The following is a 13657-nucleotide window of genomic DNA, read 5'->3' as shown; positions in this document are numbered from 1 at the left end:
TGCCAGCATCAGTATCATCTTCAACTTTTCATCCTTCAGTATCTAAATTGTTAGTCTTCTCTTCTATTTTTAATTAAAAAGTTGGATGAGAAGTGGTAAACTTGCAGGCAGTTACTCATGATTTTTCTTCAAACCATTAAGTATTTTAATTTATTTTTTTGCTGGTCTAGCACAAAAGATGGAACATCACAAACACACTGAAATAAGTATAAAAGACAGTGAAGCATCTCTGTGCTTCACAGCCTTGTACGATTGATGAGCTGTGAGGGAGGACAACACCGGCTGGGCTGGAGGACAACTTCTTGCAGTGGTTGCCTGCCTTTCTGGGTATTAGAAGGATTACCCAAAATAGGAACCAGCCAAATAATTTTGGCCCCAGTGCCCACAGATGGATTTTCAAACTGCCCGATGCTTGTTATAGATGGAAAAGAAAAAGAGGGGCGTAGGATGCTGTGTAAATAACACCCAGGAAAAGATGCTCTATCGAACAGTCTGCAGTGTGATAAACACTTGCTTCTGCAGAAACAGGGGCAATTTTCCAAGCTGGCCATAAACTGCATTGCTTCAGAAAGTTTATAAATAATTGTCTCCAAAATGTGCATGCAGAGCTCGCAGTTAAAGTAGAGCACAAAGTAAAATAAGAAGTTGCTATTTACAGTGTAAAAATCCTTCCTCACATCACAGTGCATATTAAAAAAAAAAAAAAAAAAAAAAAAAAAAAAAAAAAAAAAGCCCCCAAACCTTTTTTCTGTTGGGTTTTTGGGTTTGGGTTTTTTTCCTCTCTGGCTCAACTTGGTTTTCCTTGTAGTGGAAGAATAGTAGTCTGTGGTTTGGAGGCAGCGTTTCAAGCAAGGTGAGCTCGGCAGTGATACACGGCATGCTCCTCTAGAGCATCCCCTTTGGGGTTGTTTCAGCGCTCACTTTCTTGTTAAGAAAAAATTGAACACGCCATATACCATGATAACGAGGTTCTGGCATCCTTTTGACAGTTGGAGCTCTTGGCAGCTGTTTTTCTTCTTCCCAACTTCTGACGGCAGGAGGAAGAGCCTGAAGACAAAGCAGTAGTGTTTGCTGGAGCTTCAGGAAACCTGTGCTGTCAAGGCTACGCTGAGTGCAGGGCAGCATATTGGGTGGCTTTTGTTCCCTTCCTTTCTCACACTCGTCGTACTTAATATGAGTCCTTCTGCTGCCTTGTTGGAAGAGATCCGTTGTTATACAGAGAATAAGCCAGGCTTCTCATATCCCAGCAATAATCATTCAGATGGGAAGGGGTAATGGGGTGCCTGGGGATGGAGAGACTAGGCAAGTGTGCATTTGGCTTGGCTGCCCCTTTAAATTAGCAAAGGACCCTTAAAAATAACAAACTTTTGGATTTTTCAGGCTGTTGCATCCTGCAAGTTCAACCTTTTGTCACATCAGAGTAGACAGGGGAGTTGTCTGTGTCTCCTTGCACTGTGCTGTAGCATCCGCTCGAGTTGAGCGGTGCCTTTGCGAAGGTACAGGGCACTGCTGCAAGCTCAGGGGAGGAGGAGGAGGCTGGTTGCCTGCGAGGTTTGTTGAAAACATTGAGAGACTGCTGTTAGGTGTGCTTTCATACTTGGCTGTCTTCATGCGAATATCCCAGTCTGCTGGTAACTCTGATAATTCTGCATTACTTGTTATTCTGCCACTGGAGTTGTATTTCGGCTGATGCAACCCGCAGGGCTTCTGGAGAGCCCTTTGCTCTGGGCGGGTCAGCCCCCACCTGCAGCTCAGCTTGCTGCACAGTCCCAGGGATATGGAGGAGCTGCTAGCCATGAGAGTGGCAGCAGCAAGAAGGGGCTGTCCTTGGGTAGAAAACCCCTGGGTTTGTGCAGAAGGGAAAAGGAAATGCAATGTGAGCTGACTGGGGTTGGTGTGAGCTAACAAGGATGTGCCGTAAAGTAGGAGTGGAAGCTCAAAAACGTGTGCAGGCTTCCCCCGCCCCCCCATGATTGCCTCTGCATTCTTTCCTCCTTGTGACTTTGCTGGGAACAAGCTGCTCTCTGCTGACCAGGCGTAGAATCGGCTCTAGAATGCAAATCTGCACACGGGGTGAATTGTTTCTTAAAACTCATTTTAAGCATTTGATGCTCTTCTTTCTTTAGAGAGGACTGAAAAATGACTAAGTTCAGCCAAAGTTTTGAATTGCCTTGTCTTTTAAGAATTATTTCAGGAAAAAAAAAATAGGATAACACAGCTGAGCTTGGAGTACTTTGTATCAATACTTGACTAGTATAAGTCCCAGTGTTGGTTTTGATCCTAACATCTTCCCTCTTATTTTTAGGTCCAGAGCATCATTCGTTCCCAAACCAGCATGGGCATGCGCCACAGAGACCGCTCTACAACAGGGAACACGCTGAAAACTGGCTTCAACTCTGCGCTGACAACATACTTCTTTGGGGCGGATCTGAAGGGGAAGCTGACAATCTCCCACTTCCTTGACTTCCAGCGCAAACTACAGCATGACATCTTGAAGCTTGAGGTTTGGGATATTTTTACATATGGGGGAGGGCAGTGCAGCATGGACTGTGCTGCAAGAGCAAGAGTACGGGAAGGGTTCAAAGGGAATTACTACAGCTGCTGCTCATAGGACTCGCATATCAAACCTGTTGTTAAATTTCTGATGAGCATTTTGGTGCCTATGGCACCCCCAGGAACATGCTGAGGTACTTAGGGACATTGTTTAGTGGTGGACTTGGCAGTGCTAGGTTAACAGTTGGACTGGATGATCTTAAAGGTCTTTTCCAACCTAAATGATTCTATGATTCTGTCTCCAGCTGTTGTCAGTAGCTGCTCTTGCAGAGTTGCAGCAGCAGCCAACACATCCTGGGTGCATGTCCCTCCACATGGTGCTTGCCTTGCTGTTGCCTTGGCACTGCTGATGGAGATGATTGAGATGATTTAGGAAAAAAACAATAGAGGCTGTGAATATTTTGTTGCTACATTACTGAGAAAGGTTTATCTTGGCCCTAATGAGCAAGCTGTGCCCTGAAGGACCAGGGTTTATAACATTCCTAAAACTCTTCATTGCTGCTTTTGTCCCTGTCTTCTTGTTTGATTCACTAATCTGAATATTTCTGCTATGTAAGTGTTCAAGCTGTGTTTGAATCCTGCTAAACAGGTGTTCTTTTATGTGACCTCCATTATTCACTCCTGGATTAATGTGCTTTATAAGAAATGTTGTCCATCTCTTCAGAGTTTTTTACTTTCCAGTTGAATTGAAGGTCTTTTTTCTTGGCATTACTATGAGTTAACAGCAGCTCCACATCTCCTGCTCCTAGTCACATAGCCTGAACTTAAGCATCAAGCTTCAAAATTTTGGTTCTTTTAATTAAAGTGAGTACAAAAACAGGAACTGGGAACTCCTCGGTCTGTGTCTTGGCTCGCAAGTGGAGCTGACTCAGAAACAGTGCCCTTCTCTGTAGCAGGCTCAAAGGTTCAACCTGGCTTGAGAAAGCCAGGCTTCTGTTTGCATCAGAAATGAGGATTTGTGCACAAGATCTCTCCACAACCATAACCTGTTAAGACAACAGTATTTGGAGCTCAGTACTGCTTCAGTCTGATGTATGAATGTCTGCATGCTCAGGTTGTGTGATCCAGCTAATGAAAGCATTTTATTAAGTTCCTACTAAGTAAGTCATTGCAAACTTAACCTGAATTTATTCCCTTTTTTATTTGGGGTTTTATGAATCTCAGTAAGAAACTAACCCAAGGACTATTTTTTTAATGCAGGGAATTGTCCAGTTCACTGACTTTATTTGACTAGTCATAAAAACAGGGGGTATGGCTTTGCATTTGCATGGGGAATACACAGGTTAAAGGCAGTGTTCTTTGTGAACTGGAAAATGTCAATTCCTCAGTGCCTCTGCAAATTGAAACAAATTAAATACTTTTCAAAGCTAAGAAACATAAGCTGAAACTCAAACACAAAGGGAAGGGAAATGGAAATTATTCTATCCTCATTTGCTGTCCTGCTCTGGTTTCGCTGCCATGTTCACTCCAGGGGTCGGCAATGGGGAGTCACTGAAGTATTTCTGACCCTGTGCTGGAGTCCTGTGCTCCTTCCACGGGTCCCCACTTACCGCATTAAGAAGCGATGGGGTGTTTTTCAGTTTCATGGTACTTGTTCTTTTCCTCCTGCAACAGTTTAGTATTAATTTAGGTTTTAGTGATTACAGTCAATTGTGTGTCTTGCTGGTGGATGTTAGTTGCCTTTCTAACAAGTTAGTTATTAGTTGGGGACAGTACAAGGTATTTATGTCTTGGTAAGTTAATGAGTATAATAAATGCATTATTACTGAATTACAGCACCCTTGAGCACAGCACCATGCTGTGCTTAGCATTTTTAATACCCATTTTAACTGAGAAATTGACATAGGCAAAGGTAACAGTTCTGTTCTGCCAAACAATTTTTTCCAGAGTTCATGATAAAGTAACTGACTTTTCTGTTTGTCGTTCTGATTTAGGCAACACAGGCCTATTGCTGTCCTCTGCATTATGCTACGTGCCCTCTCTCCTCTTCTGCGTTTATCTCTTTTGACATGATCTTCTACCTTGTCTCCTTGCTTCACATTTGCTGTGTCTGTTCACAGTTAAGTGGCTTTTCACACAAGTGTCTGGTGGGTTTGCATTGCTCCTTTTCCAGGGAGTGCTCTCATGAACTCAGCCACTTAAAAAACGTGGTAATTCAGAGAAGAGACATCTGAAGTGTTTACCTTGACCCATGCAAATGAGAAGAATGTGAAAAGTGGCACTACAAAATACTGTACTACAGAGCATCAGGTAACTCACATGGCTGATTTTTAATGGCTTCACTTGTTTTATGTGTCTCTTTGGCAATAAGCCTGTGAGCACAGTGGTCCTTTGTCAGCCTTGTGTTTGACTACCCATGCAGATCACCTCTGGATCCTTCTCTTGGCGTGGCTAGTGTTACCAGTGGACAAGAAGCAGCAGAAAGGAGCTGGTGGCAGATCTGCCAGCGGCTCAGCTGAACTCTTGTGCCCTTATCTACTCATCCTTTGCTGGATTAGCAAAATTAGTAAATGGTCTGAAGCTAGGATGTTTATTTGAAAACAAGCTTTTGTTCATGTTTGATGTCTGAACTCCAGAAAAGGCTTTGATAAAACGCACCATGAGCAGGTCTGAATAATATCTCATGGTGCAGCCCCCAAATGCCACGGTGCTTCTGTTCTCAAACTGGAATACTTGCTTTCTCTCTTCCGAAAGAAACCTACTTTAAGTAAGACCTTTCTTAAAGCGGTTTTCCTTTTGGCTCAGGATCCAGGCATATCTGCAGTTAATACACTTGAGAGCTGGTTTCTTCTGCAGACTGTGAAGGTGGAACAATAGCTTCTGAGTATCTGAACCCACTTGTCTCTTACTGATTTTGGTTCATTTTCTTACCAAAATATTCACACATATTTCTTGTTAAGATTGAGCAGAAACTTTCTCAGAGGAATTAGATCAGACAAAGCCCTGAACATTTCAGTGTTCTTTGTGGCTGAAGTGCTGACAGTATGTTTAAGTAAACATGGCCTGATGTTTTCTTTTTCCCTTCTGCTTTTTTTTTTTTTATTTTTATAAAAGTACATTTTCCATCATTTTATGGAAACTCAGTAATCAGCTCAGTTGCAGAAAGGGAAGGATGAGAAGAGTAACCACAGCCAGAGGGAAAGGAGAAGCTTTGAATGTTTATTACAGCTTTTTGTGGTTCAGCTACTTGCGAAAGCTGTGGCCACCTTGTGTGGCGGGGTGGCCCAACTTAGCTAAGGCTGAGCCACTGGAGCCGACCCACGGAATGGGGCAGGCTCCCAGTAAAGTCCTTGCCTTTTTTCTTACTGTGTTCAAGCTGCCTTGCATTGGCACCTACAGAAAGATTTCCTTTCTTCTTGTCACTTAGCATCATAAACAAGCTTGTCTGGACAGGCTCTGCAGCTATAACGTGTCCTGTCAGGACAGACGATATTGGGCTCGAATGGTGCCTTTTTCGAGTGAAAGTACTGTGTGTTAGGAAGATGAATAGGACTTGAAATCATTGTTTATGCTATTTCTGCTTGTTAGTGTCTGTCCTAGATATTCCTATGTCCTTGGTGGACCAAGAGGAATCCCAGCCAGGCCACGGGTTTCTTCCAGCCTAAATTTTTCTATGATTCTGTACGTGCATGTAGAAACGACGTGTTTGCCCTTTGTTCCCCACACCTGTGTCACCCTGAAAGGGAATGCAAAACTTGCTAATAGCAGTGATTTAATATCCATATTTAGTCACCTTTTATTTCTCCAGGTCTCTTTCTGCGAGCAGTGGGGTATGTGCCAATGGTGTAAGAGCTTGGTAAAGAAATTTTTTTTCCAAATTGCCTGCAGTGAGATTTCTATAGCACATTGTTTCCCTGACAGTTACTCACAGAAGGCATTTGTTCTCAGCTGAATTGGTGAAGCAGATACTAATCCAGCCCTGCGCCTTGTAGGTGTGGGCCTGTCTTCCTGGTGGGAGACTCCGCAGCTGTAGAGGCAAGGTTACTGCACAGCTTTGAGCAACTCCACATCTCGGTCTGGTGTGATCTGGGGACTACACTTTGAGCTGGGGGGATGCAGCTTCCCATGGAGGAGCTTGCCAGATAGGTTGAAGAGTCAGGTCCTCGTGCAGGTGTGTATCCTTATATTTAAACATAGGGACCTTTGCAGATTGTTTACTCAGGGATCAAAGATGCCCCAGTAGCGGTCCCTCCCAAGCAAAAGGTCTTCCAAGTACTGAGGCGAAGAGAAGTGAAATGGAATTCTATGAGAATATGGCAGAGGTACCACACGTCATTGCTGCCGTCCAGATCCTTTATTTTATGTGTCTGTTCTGTGACAGGTGATGGGAGACTAACTTCTTCACCCTGGAAATTCCTGTGTTCATGACCAATGCCAATACAATTCCTGCTTGGCTTGTTTGGTTTTTAAGAAGAAGGGGTGACAGATGCCCTTCCATCTGCGTGTGTCTCTTTAGGAAGGCCTAGATCTTTTTGGATCTCGACCCTGTCTTAATGAATATTGTGGTTTCAGAAGGCATTTCTAATGTTTTGCAGTCTGGTTTTAGGGTAATAAGTTGACTCCATAAATGTTCTGAGTCCCAGTGCTGGGGTAGTTGGTATCTGAGTAACCCTGTACCATGTATTAAAAAGTACTGTGGTGTTAGCAGCTTGCTCGAGATTTTCTGCTTTTTGCCTTGTTTCTATATGGGCTTGCAAGCTGATAACAGATTTCCAGTGATTTGTTAACATAGGCAACAAAGTTTGCAGTCATGAGTCGCATATCTTTGTATCTCCTGCAGAGATTTAAGTGAAAAAAAGAGTAGCTTCAGTAAATTGTTTTGACTGGCCTGAAAAATGAAGTCTGGCAGTGTCAGATTGGCTACGCTTTGTAAGAAAGGGCCCAAAACTTGGGCTTTTTTGAAGGTCAATTTACTATTGAACTTATACAAGACATTTTTATTTTAAGTTAAATTTACGGTAGTCTCTGCTGTGGTTAGCTGTGTTGTCTCACAAAGTTGTCCTTCACCTGCTGATCCGCTTACAGTCAGCTTCACTGCTGGCCTGGCCACTGTGGGAGCAATGATGGTAGGTGCCCTTTTTTTTTTTTAATGAATTCCTCCTTCTCTGCATCCTGAAATGGATTTTGTATGCTTACATAGTTTTGTCAGTTCTATATGTAGTTCTATATCCTCTATATCTGTATCTCTTCCTTTAGTCCCCTACTAGTTTTCTTTTTCTTCATGTGGTCCTTATATATGAAAAGCCAAACCAGCACTTGTGGAATTCTCTCTTTAGTGGGGCGATTAACAGCAGCTATAGAAGTTGCTTGGGTCCTTTGTTAGTGATTTCCTGACCTGGTTGCAGGCTTACCAGAGGTGGCTGTCACTGTGGCATCTCTGATGTGCAAAGGTATTAAGGAATGGTTTGAGTCACCTGGGATGCACCAGTGAGGCTGTGGTTTGAGGTATTAATAGATACACTTTGAAACCATTCAGTGTGCTGTGGGGAAGGAGGGGAGAACGGGCTGATCGTTAAATACAAAAAGCCTAAAGTGTGCCTCAGGGGTCCTCTGTTTATCCCAGAGGATGAGCAATTCAGTGGGAGGGTGAGGTGGGGGTGCAGCACTGGGAGGACCCAGGCTCAGTAAAGCGTACCGCATGGCTTGCGAGCTCCTCCCTCCTCCCTCCGAAAGCACAAGCGCTGTAGCTGGGTCATGAGCAGTGGGGAGGCAGGCCAAACCCCAGGGCTAGTTGAAGGGCAGACAATGGCTGCTGTGAGAGGGAACCGCCAAAGCACAGAATTAGAGCAGGGAGAAGAATATGAATAAGCTGAAAATAAAATTAAAAAGCAGATGCTTTTTAGGCAACCAAAGAAAAACCTGGAGCAGCTTGGTTTTTACATTTGTGTTCTGGTGTGTTGCCTAGGAGCTTCTTCCCTGTTAAGACAACAGACCAAATGTGTGCTTACAAACTGCCTGTGCAGGTGCAGGATGGATGCTGTGAAGCTGAGAAACATGGGAGATGGCGATGGAGGATCAGATCTGTTTACTGAGGGGAGAGCTCTTAGGGTTGATCCTCTGCTACCCGGTTGTCCCTTTGTGCTATTAACACCATGTTCAGCCTGAACCTCTTCTCTTGGTCAATCCCAGCTGGCAGAGGCAGATTAGGAATGAAGGGATCAGCAAATGGCATGTCTTGGAGATCATACCTGTCTCTGTCTGAGTCTGAGAGCACATGCTCTGAGTATGTGGCACTATTGTCATCCCCTGACTCTAGTTTCAAGTTATGTTCAACGTCTTTGTCAACAACATGGACAATGGGACTGAGTGCCCCCTCAGCAAGTTTGCCGATGACACTGAGCTCCGTGGCGCGGTCGATACCTTGGAGGGAAGGGATCCATCTGGAGCGAACTTGACAGGCTTGAGAGGTCGGCCTGAGCAAACCTCATGAAATTCAACAAGGCCAAGTGCAAGGTCCTGCGCTTGAGTCGGGGCAATCCCAAGCACTAATAGAAGCTGGGTGGAGAACGGATTGAGAGCAGCCCTGAGGAGAAGGACTTGGGGGTGTCAGTGGATGAGAAGCTCAACATGACCAGGCAGTGTGCCCTTGCAGCCAAAATAGTTAACCATATCCTGGGCCACATCAAAAGAAGTGTGGCCAGCAGGCCAAGAGAGGTGATTCTCCCCCTCTTCTCTGCTCTGGTGAGACCCCACCTGGAGTCCTGCTCTGGGCCCCCAACATAAGGAAGACACGGACCTGTTGGAACAAGTCCAGAGAAGACTGTGAAAAAGAGGGCTGGAGCACCTCTTCTATGAAGACAGGCTGAGGGTTTTGAGGTTGTTCAGCCTGGGGAAGAGAAGGCAGCACTGAGACCTTATAGCAGCCTTCCAGTACCTAAGTGGACCTACAGGAAGGCTGGAGAGGGACTTTTTACAAGGGCATGTGGATTTAGGATGAGGGGAATGGCTTTAAACTGAAAGAGGGTAGCGTTAGATGAGTTATTAGGAAGAAATTCTTTATTGCGAGGGTGATGAGGCACTGGCACAGGTTGCCCAGAGAAGCTGTGGATGCCCCATCCCTGGAAGTTGAAGGCCAGGCTGGATGGGGCTCTGAGCAGCCTGGTCTAGTGGGGGGTGTCCCTGCCCATGGCAGTGGGGTTGGAACTAGATGATCTTTAAGGTCCCTTCCAACCCAAATCATTCTATGGTAGCCAGTAACCTTTAAACAGCTCTGGAAGGAAAGAGGAACTTGACACTGAGGCTTTTTCCCTCAGAAGTCCTTACTAGAGTCAGGGTTGGACAAAGTCATAATGGGTTTGGTGCCGAGGAGAGAGGAATTATCAGGCTTATTCCTGCAGATCTATATACTCCCTTTTCTGTGTTAGAATTTCTAAGGAATAGAAATAAAGCTGATGACTATGACTTTTGTGATGGATAGCAATGAAGGTGTTGTGGATGGCAGAAAATTTTGTGACATCCCCGGTTAAAAATGGGATCATCTGCCCACCGTGAATAATTTCATGTCAGGGAACTCTAGTTAAGGAGTCACAGCCCAGTGTACACATATGTAAGCTGGGAATTTTAAGGCAGGTAGTTGAAGAGATTTGGACAGTTCATCATGTGTTGATGGCATTCAGAGCTTCTGGAAGCCTGCTTTTGTCTTGCTGTGTGAATGGAAGGGGTCCTGTGAAGCTGTCAGGTTGACTGTACTGTCTCAGGATTTGAGGGAAGGCTGGCATTTAGTTTTTGTCCAATGTCAGCCAAAGATTTGGTAAGACTTCAGAGTGAAATGTTAGTATGGAAAATAAGTATAAGTTATGAGGCCATGGCATGTGCAGCTTAAAGGAAATACAGAAGGGAGAGATAACTGTCTCAGTAAACATGAGGAGTCACTATGAAGAAGAGTGAAGCAAGTAATTTTCATCAATCAGTAATGGCAGAGCAGGTAATGAAAGACTTAAAGGTGCACCAGGGAAAGTTCAGTTTAAATAAAACACAGGTTGAATTTTAGTCCCTTTTTTCATTAAGAAGGGAGAGTGCTAGCTGGTATGTGGGTGGGTGGTTCACTGACATGGGTGAGGTACCGAAAGCTGTGCTTCATGCCTCTATCAGAAGATGCCATAAACCAGGGGTCCTCAAACTACAGCCCGCGGGCCAGATACAGCCCCCCAGGGTCCTCAATCCGGCCCCCAGTATTTACAGCACACACACACGCACCCGGACACCCCAGGGGTTGGGGGGGGAACCAAGCAGCTGCAGATGACTGCCTGCCACTTCATCTGTGCGCCAGCCCCCTGTTTAAAAAGTTTGAGGACCCCTGCCATAAACACTACTCCTAACTAATTCCTCCCCAGTACAGGCTGCAAAAGCAAGTGGGGAAATCATCCATGCCAGAGAAGTCAAATCCTTCCAGGGCCTCTGAAAAGCGGAGGAAGAGTCAGGTATCAGCTGTGGGGTGGTTTAGGGGGCTCAGGTTCATAAGAGCACACCAGGCATCTGCATGTCAGCTGTGAAAGGCTTGGTGAGACATCCTGAGGGTGCTAACCAGTGGGCACACCAGCCCCTGGGCTCTGCTTAGGTCAACCCTGTGCTCAGCCTGTATGAGCATGGGAAGACGCTGTCTGGCTGTGTGGTTGTCTTCAACATACCTATTAGATTGAAATCAAGTAAAAGCACTCAGGCAGCCACTTAAGTTGTGTCTTAGCTGTAACTTGGATCCACTCCATCAGCAGTGACAAGTGAGTAGTTGCAGCGCTACAACTGGCACTGACGTGCTGAGATGAAGAGCAGTGACACCAAAGTGGTACCCAGCATCAAGCCGAGAACACCTTGTGGTCAACAGACCAAAATAGTAGTGCAGAAGCGTCCCAGTGAAGCTGGCATGGGTGTGACAATACATTTGCATGGAGGTGCTGCAGCTGCTTGTGAGCATTGCTGGGACACTGCTCAAATGCACAGGAGCAGCTTTGCCATCTTCTCATTTGGGATGGGTGCTTCACGGACTGATTAAAGCAACCATTGCAATTCTGGTGAGAAAACACCCATTATGGTATATGCTGCTTTGCTTGTATTTGAACTGTGTGACTTAAATGTGGTTGATGCAGCGGCTCTGCAGGGGAAGCCACTTGTGGATTTTATTGGAATCTATTTATTGCATCGTTAGTAGCAGTAGAGGGTTTTGCTCTGTAACATCAGGCTCCTTTGGTTTATGAAGTGTGTATAAATCCACTCCTGAGCTCCCGCAGTGCAGTGCGCCCAGCCCTGTGCTCATGCAGGCAGCAGAGCCTTTTGTTGGACTCCAGTAAATAAAATCCCAGGAGTGGCATTTTAATTAATTACATTGCCACAAAAGTGTGTGTGGAGGTTTGTATCACTGAGTCCATAAAACAGAAGGGATAAGTTAGTTGGCTTAGATACTTTTGTACGTGTGCATTATTCAGTTCAAGAGCCATATAGCCCCAGAAGTTGATGGGCAAGAAGCTGGGGATGTCTGTGTGAGCAGCTGGAGTGCAGCTGTACGGCTGCGTTAGCTGGGTGATGTACCTGGGCACATAAGCCCCATACAGATGAAGCCTTCAGACCAAGGCTCAGTACTCGCACAGGATTTCATGCTGGTGCTGGGTTTCATGCTGTTAGTGAGGCGCAAAAGGCAGGAACCATCTCAGAAGCTTCTGCAGCTTTATTTTGTTATTGCAGAGCCATTGCTGAGGCCTTTGCTATGTCCCAGTTAGCTGATGAAAATCGAAGCAGATGTTTGTGGCTGTGTGTTTTCCATCTTCCCGTGGACCTTTAAGTACAGTGACTACAGGAGCATGGGCAATGTGTTTTATTAATCACAGAAAAAAAAAGTGAAATGTTTATCACCCAGTGGGCTTGCTGTGCTTCCTTGGGTGAAAAAAGTCAGCCAGCTTCTTAAGCATGACCCAAAATAAGTATAAAGTAAATACAAATAGAGTCCTGCATGATAACAGCGTGCTAAAATTGCTGGTTGAGAGGTTTCTGACGAGCAATTCTTTTAGCAGATGTCTGACTTTTGCCTCATCCTTCTGGTATATGAACAAATGCTTTAGTCCTCTTGCCCTTTTTCCCCTTTCGGGCTCCAAAGATGGAACTATTCTGCACCTCCACATGTTGCTGGCTTTGATTTTGTTGGTGCATTAAGGACATAGGAGAAGGACACAGGCACTCCCTTTTCCCTGCTATGCTGAATCAAGCTCCTGCAAACTTATTTTTATTGGGGAATTGAGTGCTAAGGTCAAGCAGAAACAGGTAAACTCCAGCAGGAAGAGAGCTATGTTTCTTAATAAAATTGTGTATATCACTTCCATGGAGACTTCCATTTGTGTTTTTCAAGTGTAAGGGTTTGACTCAGGTACTTGTGGCTCTGCTGTCCTGTGGGTTTCCCTGCGGGGGTGGCGGGACGCAGGAACTTGTACTGCTTCTGAACTTTCTCATTCAGTGAGCATGTAGGATGTTAAAGCGGCTTCATTCTTTCCACTGAGGTACCAGGAGCATTGTCAAGGGCAGGAGTGGCAGTAATAGAGTCGGGTCTATTTTTTAATGCGTAATTAATTTTTTTTAATGCATAATTAACAAAAAAAGCAACAGTGGGAGGTGGTTTTTCATCTCTTTCCTCTCTCCATCCCAGCAGTTGGGCAAGTGCTTCCCTTAAATTTATCCATGTATCCTTTTCTTTTAGAATTTTTAATTTCATCCTCTTCAGGTTTCCTTCCTTTCATTCTCTGACTGCATGAAATTTCAAGACACAGATCTTTTTAGAGCTGGCAAGAAGTTATTTTGATTCATGAGGATGTTCAGGTGCAGCCATCTTTACATAACCTTTTTTAATTGCTCATTAAATGTAACAAGTTGTTGGTGATGGGAATTAATTTTTTCCCCTTGCAGGCAGCAGTGGCATGCCAAGGTCAGTGAAACCTCAAAAGCATCTATCAAACACCTGGTCTGCTGGGATTGCACTGCCACTGACAGATGTACATTTTTAACCTGGCTGCTACACATTCACTTGAGCTGCTCTCCGAGAGCAGAGGGAAAGCATTCAGAGGATTGGATTTTTCTCATGTGAAAATAGTTCCTTTTTCTTTATTTATTTTTTTTAAAGATAAAG

General features: G+C 44.8%; 1 protein-coding gene across 13 annotated transcripts in view; it reads left to right on the top strand.

The window, feature by feature from the left end:
- MICU1 (mitochondrial calcium uptake 1) overlaps nt 1-13657 on the top strand; it is a 105799-nt gene that overhangs the window by 66907 nt on the left and 25235 nt on the right. For all 13 annotated transcript variants that reach the window (XM_037401264.1, XM_037401260.1, XM_037401263.1 and 10 more), the window contains one exon: nt 2306-2503. In XM_037401264.1, the coding sequence (XP_037257161.1) occupies nt 2306-2503 (198 nt within the window). The remainder of the gene's footprint in view (nt 1-2305; nt 2504-13657) is intronic.

Source organism: Falco rusticolus, chromosome 9 (assembly GCF_015220075.1).
Source record: "Falco rusticolus isolate bFalRus1 chromosome 9, bFalRus1.pri, whole genome shotgun sequence".
Taxonomy (NCBI): Eukaryota; Metazoa; Chordata; class Aves; order Falconiformes; family Falconidae; genus Falco; species Falco rusticolus.
Note: the sequence above shows the minus strand (reverse complement) of the source record. Positions and strands in the feature narration are given on the sequence as shown.